At 37.6% G+C, this 14547-nt stretch overlaps 1 protein-coding gene across 3 annotated transcripts in view; it reads right to left on the bottom strand.

Moving 5' to 3' along the window:
• Positions 1–200: 200 nt before the first annotated feature.
• ST7L (suppression of tumorigenicity 7 like) overlaps positions 201–14547 on the bottom strand; it is a 59818-nt gene continuing 45471 nt past the window's right edge. For 2 of the 3 annotated variants that reach the window (XM_069090357.1, XM_069090358.1), the window contains 3 exons: positions 14387–14537; positions 11764–11856; positions 201–5296 (listed from right to left, as the gene is read on the bottom strand). In XM_069090357.1, coding sequence (XP_068946458.1) covers positions 5118–5296; positions 11764–11856; positions 14387–14537 — 423 coding nt within the window. In that variant the 3' untranslated portion in view covers positions 201–5117. The remainder of the gene's footprint in view (positions 5297–11763; positions 11857–14386; positions 14538–14547) is intronic. The other variant, XM_069090360.1, reaches the window with a different exon arrangement.

Below are 14547 nucleotides of genomic sequence, written 5' to 3'. Positions count from 1 at the left end.
CTTAGTATCTTTTCCTTCTTGCCTATGAACACTGAGAAATCCAATATATTTTTTTCGAACTCTCTAGTGACCAGAGAGAATCAAAAGAGTGTTGAGAGTTTGCTGATAAGAAAGTTTTTTTTTTTTAAAAGGCAGTACAATTAAAAAAAACAGATAAATGAAGGCAGGCATCAGGGAAGGAAGGAAAACTCACACAGCTGAAAATTCAGACACCTTCCAGAAGGCTCATTTTATTCATTAGTGTCCCACATATCCTCAATAGGCAGTTACAGAACAATGCTTTCAGAAGTAAAATCTAAGTTGGAAATTTGGGGAAAAGAAAACACACATCATTTTTGCCATAAGAGTTTGCATGTAATGTAGAAATTCATTTCCAAAATAATCAGTTTTCATACAAAGTCATCTGTTGTCAATTTGAGGACTGATTATGACACTATACACTTGCAAAAGAGATACACATTAGTCATAGCTAGTCAGCCTTTCTGAAATAAGATGATATTATTTTAAAAGACTCTCTACCTATTTAGAAATTATCCAGATAACTTCCTAAAGTTATTCTGTTAAAATTGCACTATATCAAATGAGGCTAAATGCTGGATATAACAATGACTTATTAAGCATACTTAATAACTATATTTACCATTTCTTCTTCCACTGTTATGTTTTCTGTAATGTAAGGATCAAAAATTAATTTTACTCTCTAGAAAATTCTATGGCCAGAATGATCTTCTTAAATGTTTAGTGACCATTCAGGAAGGGCAACACTTGGCACTCATATCTTTATTCAAAACCAAATGTAATTTTGGAAGAAAAAAGTTAATTATTTTTGGGAAGGAGTTGAAGGAGCCCAAGAGAAAAATTTTACATAGAGGTCTTTTGTTAGTGTAACATTTGACCTATCTCTTTGGAAATCATACAACTTGGCTAATGCAGCCCTTAAAGAATTAATCAAGCAGATTGTTAGGCCCTGACTACACTGGAGCTAGCCAATTATAAGTTGCTCAGAAATTCATCACTGGCATGTCCAACTATATTTTCCCACATAAAGATTAGAGGAACTATGTGGAAACGGGGCCCACTCCCTGATCAGCCTAACTATAATACACAGCAAGTGGAACAAAAATTCAGTAAGTGCTTCTTTGGAGAAAATAGTCAGCATTTTATTTGGAGGGCCAGGGATCTTTCTGATTCTCCACTTCATGTTATACATTAAAGTATCTTCTTCCACAGTTTCACAGATTTCATTTACTTTATTAAACCCAAATGACAACATTTTTATGTTCATAAACAATTCTGTCACATGTAAGAAATCAAGATCTATGATTGTATTATTAGTTGGCACTTGACACCTTAAGTGTCTTCTTTTTGAAGTGCTAATGCTAAGGAAAAAGCCCAATCAAATACTACTGAATAAGAAGGAAGCCTGCTTTACAAAAAAGAAAAATGAAACCAAGGAGAGTAGGGATGGCTTTTTAAGAAGCATGCAGAATCATTCCTGAAGAAAAGTTCTTCTCAGAAAACAAGAATCATATTACAGTTCAATTAGCCTGTTCACTACTCTTACTCTGAATTTTAATATTTAACAATAATGTAAGAAAACAAACTATTAAATCCTTCCTTTTTCAGGCATTTTGGCAAAAGAGAATATCGAGTGTGGTGTCAGCACATTCTGCTTCTCATCATCTTCTTCTTCTTCTTTTTTTAAAGCAATTGGGGTTAAGTAACTTGCTCAAGGTTACATGGCCAGTTATTTCTGGATGTGGTGCTAAGTATCTGAGCCCAGATTTGATCCAGGTCATTCCGACACTGGAGCTGGTGCTCTTACTCCCTGAGCCTCCTGGCCGCCCCTAAGCAATTGGGGTTAAGTAACTTGCTCAAGGTTACACGGCCAGGTGTTTCTGGGTGGGTGCTAAGTGTCTGAGCCCGGGATTCGATCCCAGGTCTCCCGACTCTGGGGCCAGTGCTCTTACTCACTGCGCCACCTGGCTGCCCCCATGCTTCTCATCTTCTTTACCTGATGCTAGATGAAGTTTTCATATCATCCAGGAAAAAATCAGTTTTGTAAAAGTGAAGTCAAGTTCTATAAAGTACAATATCATTTAAATGAGCATGTAACACCAATCCTTTTAGTTCATTTTGGGGGTAGTGAATTCCATGTCATTGGAGGTCTTTAAGTAGAAGCTAATCATCTGGATAATCCATGTTATATGGGAATTTTATGATTTGGACAGAGATTAGACTAGATGACCTCCAAAATCTCTTCTAACTCTAAGGTTTTATGACTCACAAGTATGAAAGATATCAAAATTTCTTGAAGATAGTTTAGAAAAAACAAATTTTTGTAACAATTTAATAAATCTTAAAGTGAAAGGGAGAAAATGAAAGATAATGTTAATTATGAAATAAACTCACTAAAAAAACTTTTTGAAAGGTTTTCCTTGACTAAATGAGCATGCTTCAGAAAATTGTCCCCATTTTCTGTTGTGTTGAACCCTCTAACAAATATCTTAATGACTGAAAGAATGCCTGACAATAGGCAGTTACTAAATTAGGAATGGGTTGTGTTCCAGGAGTCTATTTATAATTGGGTTGTATGGAATTTAATGGATTTTCTTATAGGAAAGTACTATAAATAGTGGTAAAGTTTCCAGACCACCCCACAAAAGACTATTCAATCAGTAAAATACCTACAATGTTTCAACAATACCAAATCACCATAACTAGCAGTTTCTAAGAGAAAATGCAATAGATCTTCCCTTTTTTCATATATGTATGAGAGACCAAGTTTTACATTTGTATAAGACACCCCTTTTCTCCCCCACCAAAATCAATGGGCAGGTGAATGGGAGTAATAGAGAGGTGCCAGATAAAGAAAGTGGTCAACTTCCCAGTATATATGGGCAAATTCATAAATTGAGAACTGTCTGTATCTTACTTAGCACCCTATCTATAACAGTCAGTTTCCCCTAAATGACAATATCTCAGTATTAGTCTGAAGCTATTTTCTGTCTTCTCACAACTTTAGGAATTTTAAGATCATGTGTAAAAATTTTTAAGATAAAATATGACCTGTAAGAGTTCATTTTGGCAGGACACCATTTTAAAATTTCCATACAAAAATCTTCATGTCAATTCAAGAAAGTTACCAATATATAAATACTTTAAATCAAAAGTTAATGGTGAAAAGCCTATTTTACAAAAATTAGAGGCTTTAACAGTGCAAAAAAATTTCTGCAGCAGAGATTACTTGGTTTGATTACATTTTAATTTATGAAATAAGGTTGCATTTCAAAATTTGTTACTACTTATTAATAAAGGAATAATAGGTATGGGTTACAGTCTACCAGAAGTAAATTTACTCCATGTGATTCTTATGAGACCTTCTAGCCATCAGTGATCTCTCAGATCATGGCAGGCACTTTATGCTACCAATGATAGATGATGGAAACAGTATACTCTACCCCAGCTCTTGGCCACTGCTATCAAGAGAATACAGTCTTTCCAATGTCTACAAGTCTATTTCAGATTTCTCTTCTTCCCTTCCTGACCCTGCTATCCTGCCATATACATAGGAACATTTTCTCCCACTGTTCCTCCATCATCCCATATACACAACTGCAATCTTTCTTCAAACTGTAAAATAGATAGGATTCTCTTTGGAGCCCATTCCTCTCCATGACAGATAATGCAAGTTAAGTTTGTTTCAGAGTTCTGTAGAATACTATCTCTCCCTACTCAGCACCATTGCAGGAAATAAAATTATAGTGTGATCAATAAAATCCCTTGTTACACTAAAAGGAAACTGAATAATTTGTTTTCAACCCAAGTATTTATTCTCCCTCAACAACAGTGGAGAGTCATTCTTCTTGAGCCTTGACCAAGGATCAAGTGCAAACTGGCTAGGTGCCAGTGGCAACTTAACACACTGTGAAGCTGACTTTCAGGGAAAAAGGGGGACCAGCAATCTTACCACTGATGCCAGAGGAAAGCCAGCTGATCTTTAAGGCACAGAATAGGCTGTCACTTAAATAAGTTTTAAAATGGGGGAGAAGGGGAGAAATGAGAGAAAAATAGCTGGAGGAAAAACAGAGATAGAAACTCCACGCAGAATGATGGATTTTTTGACCCTCTCTACCACCACCTTCCTCATTCCCCTCACCCCAAAAAAACTTTTGGCTCCCAGTATCACTACAGATAGAACTACTAACTTAATAACTCAATATTTTTACTTGAACCTAAACATTAGAAGGTTATATCTTTTATTGAGAGGGAAACATCACCTTTTTCTTGATATATTCCAATTCTTATTATCTTTTAATGTTTCCAGTGTGAAGATGGAAAGATTCATAAGAAAATAGCATTGGAAGACTTGGAGATAGAAACGGACTGTTCTTTTAAGTTTTCTCTTAGCACCAACACATGCTAATATATAAGATCATTCAAAGATGTAACATGCTATTTTCATACTTGGCAAATTCCAAGAAGTATACTCCTTTATCCTTGGTGAGGATACTCATACCCTGAGGTATGAGTTCCTTGAACCTCAGTTCACAAGCACTGCCTGGTCTAGAACCAAGTGGTGATGTGTACTTGAGTCCTTCCAGTCAGGACAGCAAATCAGATGTAGTGGACAGGGGCAAATTTCAGGTCAAATCACATTCTGTATCCAGGGCAACTGATGTAATCACCTTGCTTGCACCACCCTGGCTGTACTACTAAATTTAACCTAAGTTCAGTGGATCTTAGAGCTAATGATTTAGATTAAATGGAAAACCAGAAGCCTTGTTCATAAAATATGGAATTTTTTTAAAATGCCAAACAAAACATACAATAATGGTAAGCAAGCCAAGAAAAGCTGGATTGTTCTTAAGTTAGTAATGAGTGCTGTATTACTATGAAGAGTGATCTACAGAGACCAACTTTATAATGTTCAGCACTGCACTCTTTCAAGTTTTTTGTTAAAGTTACAGAATCATAGGTCATATCACCCAAGACCCAAATTTGATGGCTCCATGGCAGCAACTACACAAGACATGACTCATAATTTACTCTAAATGCACATTTTCCACATCTCAACTGGTTTGCTCAGACAAATCAGAAACAGTTTCCTGTGTGTCTCACAAATATTCTAAGCAAGTCCTTGAGACCATACTTACAGCTTTAGCAAAAACACCCATGATTTCAGGAAACTGATGGGTGAGAAGTGCAAGCATTGCTGTAGAAGAACACAGGCCTGCTGTGAAGTGAATGAAAAAAGGAAGCTCCTTCTTTGGGTAAACAGAAACATGATGAAATGCTGCAAGAAAAAAAAGTCAGAATAATTACACATTTTCCCAAACAGCATCTAACCTCATCTAAAACAACAGTAACTTCAAGTAAAATTTACTTTTAAAGGTGAAAAAATTGAGAGGAAACAAAGAAAATCAGTAAGTCCCAGGTTACACGAGATGTGTGTGTGTGTGTTACTGATGGTTACTTATTTTAAATGATGCAAGAATGTGTGAGTGCCAGTACTGAAGCAAGTGCCCGTGTTAGGATTTCATAGGCTATGAAGCTGAAGGCTCAGAGTTGGACATCAACCCAGAGATTCCTGAAGCAACACCCAGTGTTCTGTGAAAGACGTCCAATTCAGTGCAGTCTTAAGGAGGTCAGTGATAAATTATACTTTCTTTAAGTGTATTCACAGGATCTAATATATCTAATTTGCTATTTTCAATAGCTATAATATTTTTGTGTCTCCACTAAATTTACCATGTGCATTATAAAAGCTAAAATTCTATTACAGACAGAGTAAATCTTCAGGGATCTAGATTATGTTCATATCAAGAAAATGCCAGCAATACATTAGAAATAAGAACCATTCTATATTCTAGGTAGCATTATAGCACCCATGCTACTATCATAGCAACCTATCTATAATCTGCCTCCACCAGGCAGACAGAGTATCTGATATCACTATTCTCCCCTCAGCCACGTATGGCCATCCCTTATCTTCTGTCTCCAGTGCCACCACTCTCATTCACCCTCTTTAAAGTCTCTCTTTATAAAGTTCCTCTTTACCTCTCACCTGAACTCCCAAAATAGCCTCCCTTAACTCTGCCTCAAGTATCTTCTCCCCTTCAAATCTATCCTGCATGCAAATAGCAGAAAAGTTTCTTAAAGAATACCTCTGATCACATTACTCTCCTAGTCTAACTCATATAGGGAAAGAAACATTTGTCCTTTAGAAGAGAGGGAATGTATAGTTTGATGTGTGCCAACGGTTCTCACTCCAGCCCCATGAAGTCTCCTCCACAAAGGTAGTAGCTGGGGGACAGATGCCAAAGCCTTGTCATAGCTATTGCATAGCTATGGCTACATGATTTTCTAAAATGTGAAATGTTCACGCTGTGTGAAGGTCCTAATTATTTCTTTTTGGATGATTTTCTAAAGAGAATCACTTGTCAGTCAATGTTCAGTTAATACCTCAAGATAATAGATGACTAAGGGAGAAGCACTCCCTTGGAGCCAAATTTCAGATTTCATCACTAGTTTGCATGAAAAAATTTATCAGGGGGCATTATGGAAGACTCTGCTAACTATGTGAGCAAACAAAGGAAATAGTTCCAGTTTGACCTTCATTCTGAAGCTCACAAGTAAATCCCAGTATGTAATAAGTCAAATCAAGGGTGAAGAAGGATTAAAAAGAAAAAAGTATTAAACACTTGTAGGCATTAGGACTTCATGTTATTAAAAAAAAAAACCTGTCTGTTCTACAAGTCATCTGACATACTGAGACACAATATAGAAAAAAAAATCAGAGCATGCAACCCCACCCCCAATTTGTAAATCAGCAGGCAGCATCCATATCTGTGGAGTTAGCATTAACTCAGCCTTGCCAACAGGCATGCTGCCAAAAAGAGCAGAGAATTCTGGTTTTAGTTATATTAATATCCAGACCTGGCCTTATGTTTAGGAAGAGAAAACAGCCATTTATGTAGCACAATTTCAGAGGCAATGAAGAAGAGTGCCCCATTCCTTCTTCCAACCGTGTCCCCGTCCCTCACTGAAATTCTACAATTAGAAATTCATTCCATTGGCTTAGAAATTCTGGTCCCAACCATTAAAATGCAAATTCCTCTGGGAATGGTAGCGACTTAAATCTCATCAATCATTTCACTCACATGTTCAACATAAAATTTATTGAGCACTATGGAGGGATAAAAGATAAGTCTTTATCTAACAGGGAAGATAAGACATGCACACAAGTAACCATGACAAATGGCAGCACCCAGTAAATCTTATGGAAGAGGTACAAAGTGATATGGGGGTTCAGAGGAAGCAGGGATTACAGTTATCGAGGTGCTGAGGGAGGGCCCCTGAAGGAACTGGCACTTCAGGTATTTGTTTCAAGATTTTAAATAGGGAAAAGTAAGTAAGGGAGGACATCCTAGGAAGAAGGAACAGTTCAAGTCAAAAGACAGAGGTAGAAGAATAGTCTGGATTGGTATGCAGTGTCAAATGGGGGGGGGGGCAGGGAAGATAGAATGGGAAAACTAAGTTAGGGTCAAATCATGGAAGACCTGGAATGCTAGGCTAGGAATTTAGACTTTATACTCTAGGTAATATGAAGCTACTGAATGACGTGGGGTTGGGAAGTAATATGATCAGAAGTGAGCTTTAGGAAGCTTTATCTGGCAAATTCATACAGGATAGACTGGAAAAAATACTAGAGGCAAGAAGGGAAAGGTGTAGGAATAGGTATTTATATAGCAGTTATGTGCTATGCACTGTCCTTAACACTTCATAATTATTATTTCATTTGATCCCAAAACAACTCTTTGAGGTAGGAGCTATTATTATCCCTATTTTACAGCTGAGTAAAAGGAAGAACAAAGCACACAAGAAGTCAAGTGACTTAGTCAGGGACACACAGCTATTAAGTGTCTTGAGGCTAGATTTGAACTCAGATCTTCCTGACTCCAAATTCAGCACTCTATCCACTGTGTCTCCAGCTGTGGTAGAAGACTATTTTAGGAGTTCAGATGAGAAGAAAAGAGGGCATCAACAGGGTGGTGGTAGTGGAAGCATAAATGATGTAATATATTTGAAAAATATCACTTTTCTTAAAAAACTAAATTTTCACTGACATTACTGTTTCTTGTATTACCTAAATATCACTGAGTATCCTTCCCCCCCAGAATCATTCCATATGACTATTTTTTTGGACAGGAAAAAAGGAGAGTTAGCACAATGGATGGATACATTGAGAAAGTTCGCAAATGTCTGCAATTTGTAACACCTGTGGATTTTCCACCTCCACAAAAGGGAAGGGTGGGGTGTCTTCTCATATCTCTTCATTTGAGTCCTGTTTGAGCTTTTTAATTTTGTTACACTTCTGATTATTTTGCATATAGCCATTCTTTCCATTTATATTGTTGTTTTTTCTGCTGACTTCACTTTGTATCAGTTTGTATAGATCTTTCTATGCTTCTTTGTGTTCATCATCAAAATAATTTCTTACAACATAGTATATATTCCGTGCACCACAATTTTGTTTAGCCATTCCCCAACTGATTGGCATCTACTTTGTTTTCAACTCTTAATTGTTACAAAAAGTCCTTCTATTAACTATTTTGGAGTATATAGGGATTTTTTTTCTTTTCAATAGCTTACTTGGGTAGAAGCCCAGTAATGGAGTCTCTGGTTCAAAGGGTATATAAATTTTAGTCATTCTATTTGCGTTAAGTCCAACCTGCTTTCCAAAATGGCTGTACCATTTCATAGCTCCACCAACAATGTGTACCTATCTTTCCACAACACCTCCAACAGTGTTGACACTTTCTGTCATTTTTGCCAATCTGAAGTGTGTGAGGTGAAACCTCAGGTTTGATTCGCATTTCTCTTATTATTAGTTATTTGATGCATTCTTTCATGTGGTTGTGAATACAATGGAGGTCTTTTTTGTTGTTGTTGCTTGGGGTTTTTTGGCCAGGCAATTGAGGTTAAGTGATTTACCCAGGGTCACACACCTAGTAAGTGTCAGTGTCTGAGGTCAGATTTGAACTCAGGTCCTCCTGACTCCAGGGTCAATTCATTGTGCCACTTAACTGCCCTCCATAATTTTTCTGAGAATTGTTTTGAACATTTTTTCAAAAGAATAATCAACAGGACTTGAGAACTGACTATATATGAGGGGAAGAAAAAGTAAAAAATGTCTCAGAGGTTTTGAGTCTTGGAAACAGAGAATGATAACGTTAACAAAAGTTAGGAAAAGCTGGTTTGGGGAGGTATAAGATAAGGAGTCAGGGATAAATATTTTCAGTTTGACCTCCCAACAGGATAACCAAGTGGGAATGACCATAAGACAGCTGGAGATGCTAGAACAGACTTCAGGAGATAGGTTGGCGACAGAAACTTGGAGATCAGATATATTATAGTCAACTGCCTACTGGTGATAGCTGAAGTAGGATGAGTAGATAAAATAAAACTGACTAGGGAGAGAATATTTATAAAAAAGAATGGCCAAGGATAAAATCTTTGGCAACATCTATATTGAACAGGCAGGAGGACCAGGATGAAGAATAAAAGAAACAGTCGGGTCAGAAGAGTCAGAAAAGAAGGAAAAATAGGTGACCATGGTAAACACATAAGCCAAGAAAGGAATTAAAAAACCAGAAGAGACCTCAGAGTCTATCTAGTTCGGTATTTATCTGACCAATTATCCCTTCTACAAGACCAACAAGTGGTTATCTAGCCACAAGCATGAAAACCTCCAGTGGGAAGGAACCCTTTGCCTTCCAAGGTAGCCCATTCCACTTCTGAATAGTTCTTATTAAGGAAACCCTTTGAATCCTGTCTCTATGCAACTCTATCCTTTGTTACAAGTTCTGCCTTCTGAGGAAAGGAAAAAAAGTTCGGGGAACATAGAAATAGTCAACAGAAATGGAAAGAGGTCAAGGAAGGAGGAAACCTGGAAAATGGACACTGGATTTGGCAATTTTGGGTCACTGATAAGAGGCAGCATGGTCTAGTGGATAGAGTGCTGGACTTGGAATCTGTAAGACCTGGTCGTTGGACTCTTGCTCCACATACTTAGCTGTGTGGCCTCAAGCTTCAGTTTCCTTATCTTTAAAATGAGGAGTTGGACTCAACAATCTCTATGCTCCCTTCTAGCTCTGCCACTAACATGATATAATTTTGAAGAGACCAGTTTTAGTGAAGAGCTGGTGGCAGAAGCCTGATTGCTACGAGTTAAGTAGTGAGGGGCTGCTGGTGAGGCAGAAATGTCCACTACTCTGAGAAATTCAAAGGAGATGTAGGAGTAGTTCAAATAAGCAGCAGGGCTTTGAAGACATTTTTTTATTTTGTTTTGGTTTTAAGGACAGAGGCTCAGGAAAGATGCCAGAAGGAAGGGAGATATTAAAGATTCCAGAGAGAAGAGAGATAACTGATGGAACAAGCTTCCAAAAGAAGCAGGAAGGGACAGTTAAAAGAACAGGTAGGATTGGGTCTAGAAAGGAAGAGGAACAAAGAGATCGGGTGACAATATAAGTTTGAGATGAAAAGATTTTCTTATATTGGATGTCCTACCCTCAATTTTTTAGGAAAGTAAGAGTTGAGGTTTTCTGCTGAGAATGTGAAAAGTAGAGTTAAGGGGCAGCCAGGTAGCACAGGAGTAAGAGCACCGGTCCCAGAGTCAGGATGACCTGGGATCGAATCCGGGCTCAGACACTTAGCACCCACCCAGAAACACCTGGCCGGTTAACCTTGAGCAAGTTACTTAACCCCAATTGCTTAGGGGTGGCCAGGTGGCTCAGTGAGTAAGAGCACCAGCCCCAGAGTCGGGATGACCTGGGATCGAATCTCGGCTCAGATACTTAGCACCACACCCAGAAATAACTGGCTGTGTAACCTTGAGCAAGTTACATAACCCCAATTGCTTAAAAAAAAAAGTAGAGTTAAGATTTGAACAACTCCTATGGGATAATTATCCGTGTGAATGAGTTTTATAGTTTTTATCCTTGAGGCAGGTATTTATTTATTTGTGGGGAGATCAGGGACCAGGAGGACACCAGGAAACTGGGAGATAGGGCATAAAAGGGGAAAGCTAAAGGTTATGAAAGGCAATCCTTAACCATTTCATAGCTCATAAGAGGGCTGCTGTCGTAGTACAAGTTAGGAAAGATAGCTGGATGGGACTAATGAAAGGGTACAGAATTTTAGGGCATGGACTGTTACATTTTTGTGAGGTTTTTTTCCACCTGCTGACAACCAACAAATGGTGAAAGTAAGGATAACTGAAACCATGCTGTTTTAGATGAGAAAATAATTAGTCCATTACTGAATTTTATAAAACATTTTTCTCCAAAGAATGTATATTAAAGTTTACCTATATTTTAGTAGGGACACTGTTGCCTAGGATATTAAACAATTCTGTCATTCAAAGATGTAATACTAATGATGTTGTTTTAACTCTCATTCAATGAAACAACGCAATGTTGGTTAGTTTTGCAAAACTTTTTTTTCTTTTCTTCTTTGTTATAAAGAATGGCACTCTGGTGAATGGAAGGAGGGCATACAATGGGTAAGTATGGATAATGAAAAACCAAAAGACATCAATAATAATTTATTCTTAAAAAATACATTGAGGATAGCTAAGAAAGTGAATAGGTTTATACAGTGCTCTGGGATTCAACTGAAAATGCTTTAAAAATGGAAGTTCAAAATTATGGTGGGAAATGTAATTGCATAAGCTTAGAAAAACATGAAAAATTCACTTACTGGGTAACAGTTCTCTGTCGGCTGTCTCCGTGCAGCTGGGATAAGGGTAAAATAGATGGCCTTTCTCTAATGGGTATGGAATCATTCTGAAGGCTAAGGGAAACAAAATCAAAATATCTGTATTCAATGCTGGACAGCTTATCCTATACTTCGATGAAAAGTTATATGGCATTCTCAATATAAGTAAAATGAATGAATAAAGCAGCTATTAAACATTTACTATATGCAAAGCACCACACTAAGTGTTGGAGAGACAAAGAGAAGAGTAAAACAATCCCTACTCTCAAGAAGCTCATGTTCCAGTAGGGGTAACAATACATAGAAGGTTTCAGCCCCAAGTAAGACAGAAAGGTCCCAGGCTCCTTAAGGTATGGCAGCAAAGCAGATATTAATGCCTCTTTTTAAAAATGCCATTTCCACTGATAAAAATCATATCAGTTTCTGATGTTAAATCATTTGTCAGTGCAAAGGACTTTGGTGCAAGAAAAATATTTTCCAGGTCTTCGATCACTGTGGCTACATATAGCACCTGCAGGAGTACTTGTTAGGCTCTATCTACACAGGGGTGGCTTTCCAAGACTATGGCTGAGGACACTGGGCTAGAAGCATCACTTTTCCCAAGGCTCTTAGGTTCAGGGTCCTAGACTGTCTTCACCAGGGTCTGAGGGGAGATAGTGGTCAAGGCTGTGGTGGTAGTGGTTTCTTTTGGTTTGCCTGGTATATGCTATCTCCTGTTTCTCCCTCAGGGTGCCTTGAGAAAGTAAGAACTAGGGTTTTCTTTAAGAGTAATACAGCTAAGGTAAGGAGCTGGGGAACAGAAAAGGTTTGGAACAGCTTCTATGGGAAAAGTATCCATGTGACTGAATATTATAATTCCTTTCTTTGAGGCAGTTACTCATTTGTGAAGAGACTGGAGACCATGAGGACACTGGAAAACTGGGAGATAGGAAGCCATGAAGAAGGGCAGGGAAAGAAAAAGCTAAAGGCTATAGAAGACAAACTTTGACTACTTCACAGTCCTCTTCCTGCTGCTCCTGCAGCACTGCTTAGTCAAGGTAGACATGTTTTACAAAACAACCATGAGGGTTCCACCAATTCCTCGAGAACTTGAAAAGATCGACTGTATCATTGATTTACTTAGTACTTTTTATACTCCACTTCTGCATGACCACTTTATGAAGTGGACTGGGACTACTGTCCTCACTTTGTGGGCAGCTGACTTTATTCCAGAGGGACTCCTACATGTGATTCCTCAGGTTACAGCTGAGAGCACATCAAGGGAATTGCTGTTGGTCCTGGGTTCACCTTGGAGCACCCTCTAATAGTTCCCCTAAGGAGCTGGGCATAAAATGGGAACTGTTAAAAATTGTTGTGGACTCTCTATAAGGGCACTGATTCAGCTAAGTCCTTACTTTGGTCACTACCCTGATCTTTACTGGGGAAGTATCAGCTTCTTCTCTTATGGGGTGCTAGCCAATGATAATTCTTTCATATCTTTTTTTTATATTAATTTAATTTGATATTGATAATATTTTTGATATCTTTCACTTACACTATTTTGTGTGTAACTGAGCACAAGAGAAACAATATGTCTAAAATTGTAAATTAAGTGACAAAGTTAAGGAGTCATATAACGAGACATTCATGAAAAAGTGAATGGTGTGTTATAGTGAAGTTATATGAGAAAAATGAAAAGAAAGTCATATTTTACTATTTAAGCTGGTTTAATTTTCTGAATGAATGCTTGTTTTAAAATAAAACTGTAGTTTTTGGAGGAAGCCATCTGAATTCATTTTGCAGCATGAGAGTGACTATAAGAATTCCTACTGCTAAAAAATAGGTATCTAATTATGTATCTTCACTTTCTTGTCTATTACTTAAGAAGCCAAAAAGAAAAAAAGTCCAACTACATAACTTCTTACAAAGAAAACCTTAAAACAATTAAACAAAAAGTATAAAGTCTCCTATATTTATCTATTATTTCCCCACAACTGCAACATTTCAAAAATCCACAATTTCATCAATATGGGTACTTCCTTCACTAATATAGACTGCTACCCTACCATGTCTTAGTAGATAATTTCATGAACTATTGTGGCAAAAAGAAAAAAAAACATCTTGTATCTAATCCTCTACAGAGAAGCTTAACCAAACTGAGCAGGGATGGTCCTCAGAGGACAGACATAACTTACATCTATCAATGATCCAGTCTTTATAGCTCAATGGGACCTGCCAGAGTTTGAGCTCTGCTGGCACTGTTTTTGAAGAGCCCAGAGTCACCTCCATGCCAAGATGAGGCATTAGAACAGGACTTAAGAGATCTTCAGTAGAGTTCCTTACAACTGGGTACTTTAAATATATTACATCACTACAGTTAGCTACATGTACTTTACTGGATACCTTAATATTGCAGTTTCAATCCCACCCCAAATGTGGCATCAAGATAAGTGAATTAAGCATTTCCAGCAATAAACCAAACATAATAGTGTTGAGTTCACTTTGAAACTAATCTGAACAACAAAGCCTTAAGGAGGCTAACAAAATCTCATTAAAGCAGACTGCTAGTGAATGCTGTGAATAAAGTCTGAGAGATTAGCTAGTAGGATTGGAAAAGAATACTTACTGCCTTCCCACGTACACTGCAACAGATTAAGGGCACCTTCTATTCGCTTCCAGTGCTGAAGATGAAAGAAAGCATAGGCAACTGCCTCACTGTCCCCCCGTTTCAGAATATGTTCTGGGGGTAATATTAAACTTTTCATTTCAAGTAAATACTGGAAGAAT

Source organism: Petaurus breviceps, unplaced genomic scaffold (assembly GCF_028583685.1).
Source record: "Petaurus breviceps papuanus isolate PSGF00001 unplaced genomic scaffold, PetGlider_PUasm1.0 186, whole genome shotgun sequence".
Taxonomy (NCBI): domain Eukaryota; kingdom Metazoa; phylum Chordata; class Mammalia; order Diprotodontia; family Petauridae; genus Petaurus; species Petaurus breviceps.
Note: the sequence above shows the minus strand (reverse complement) of the source record. Positions and strands in the feature narration are given on the sequence as shown.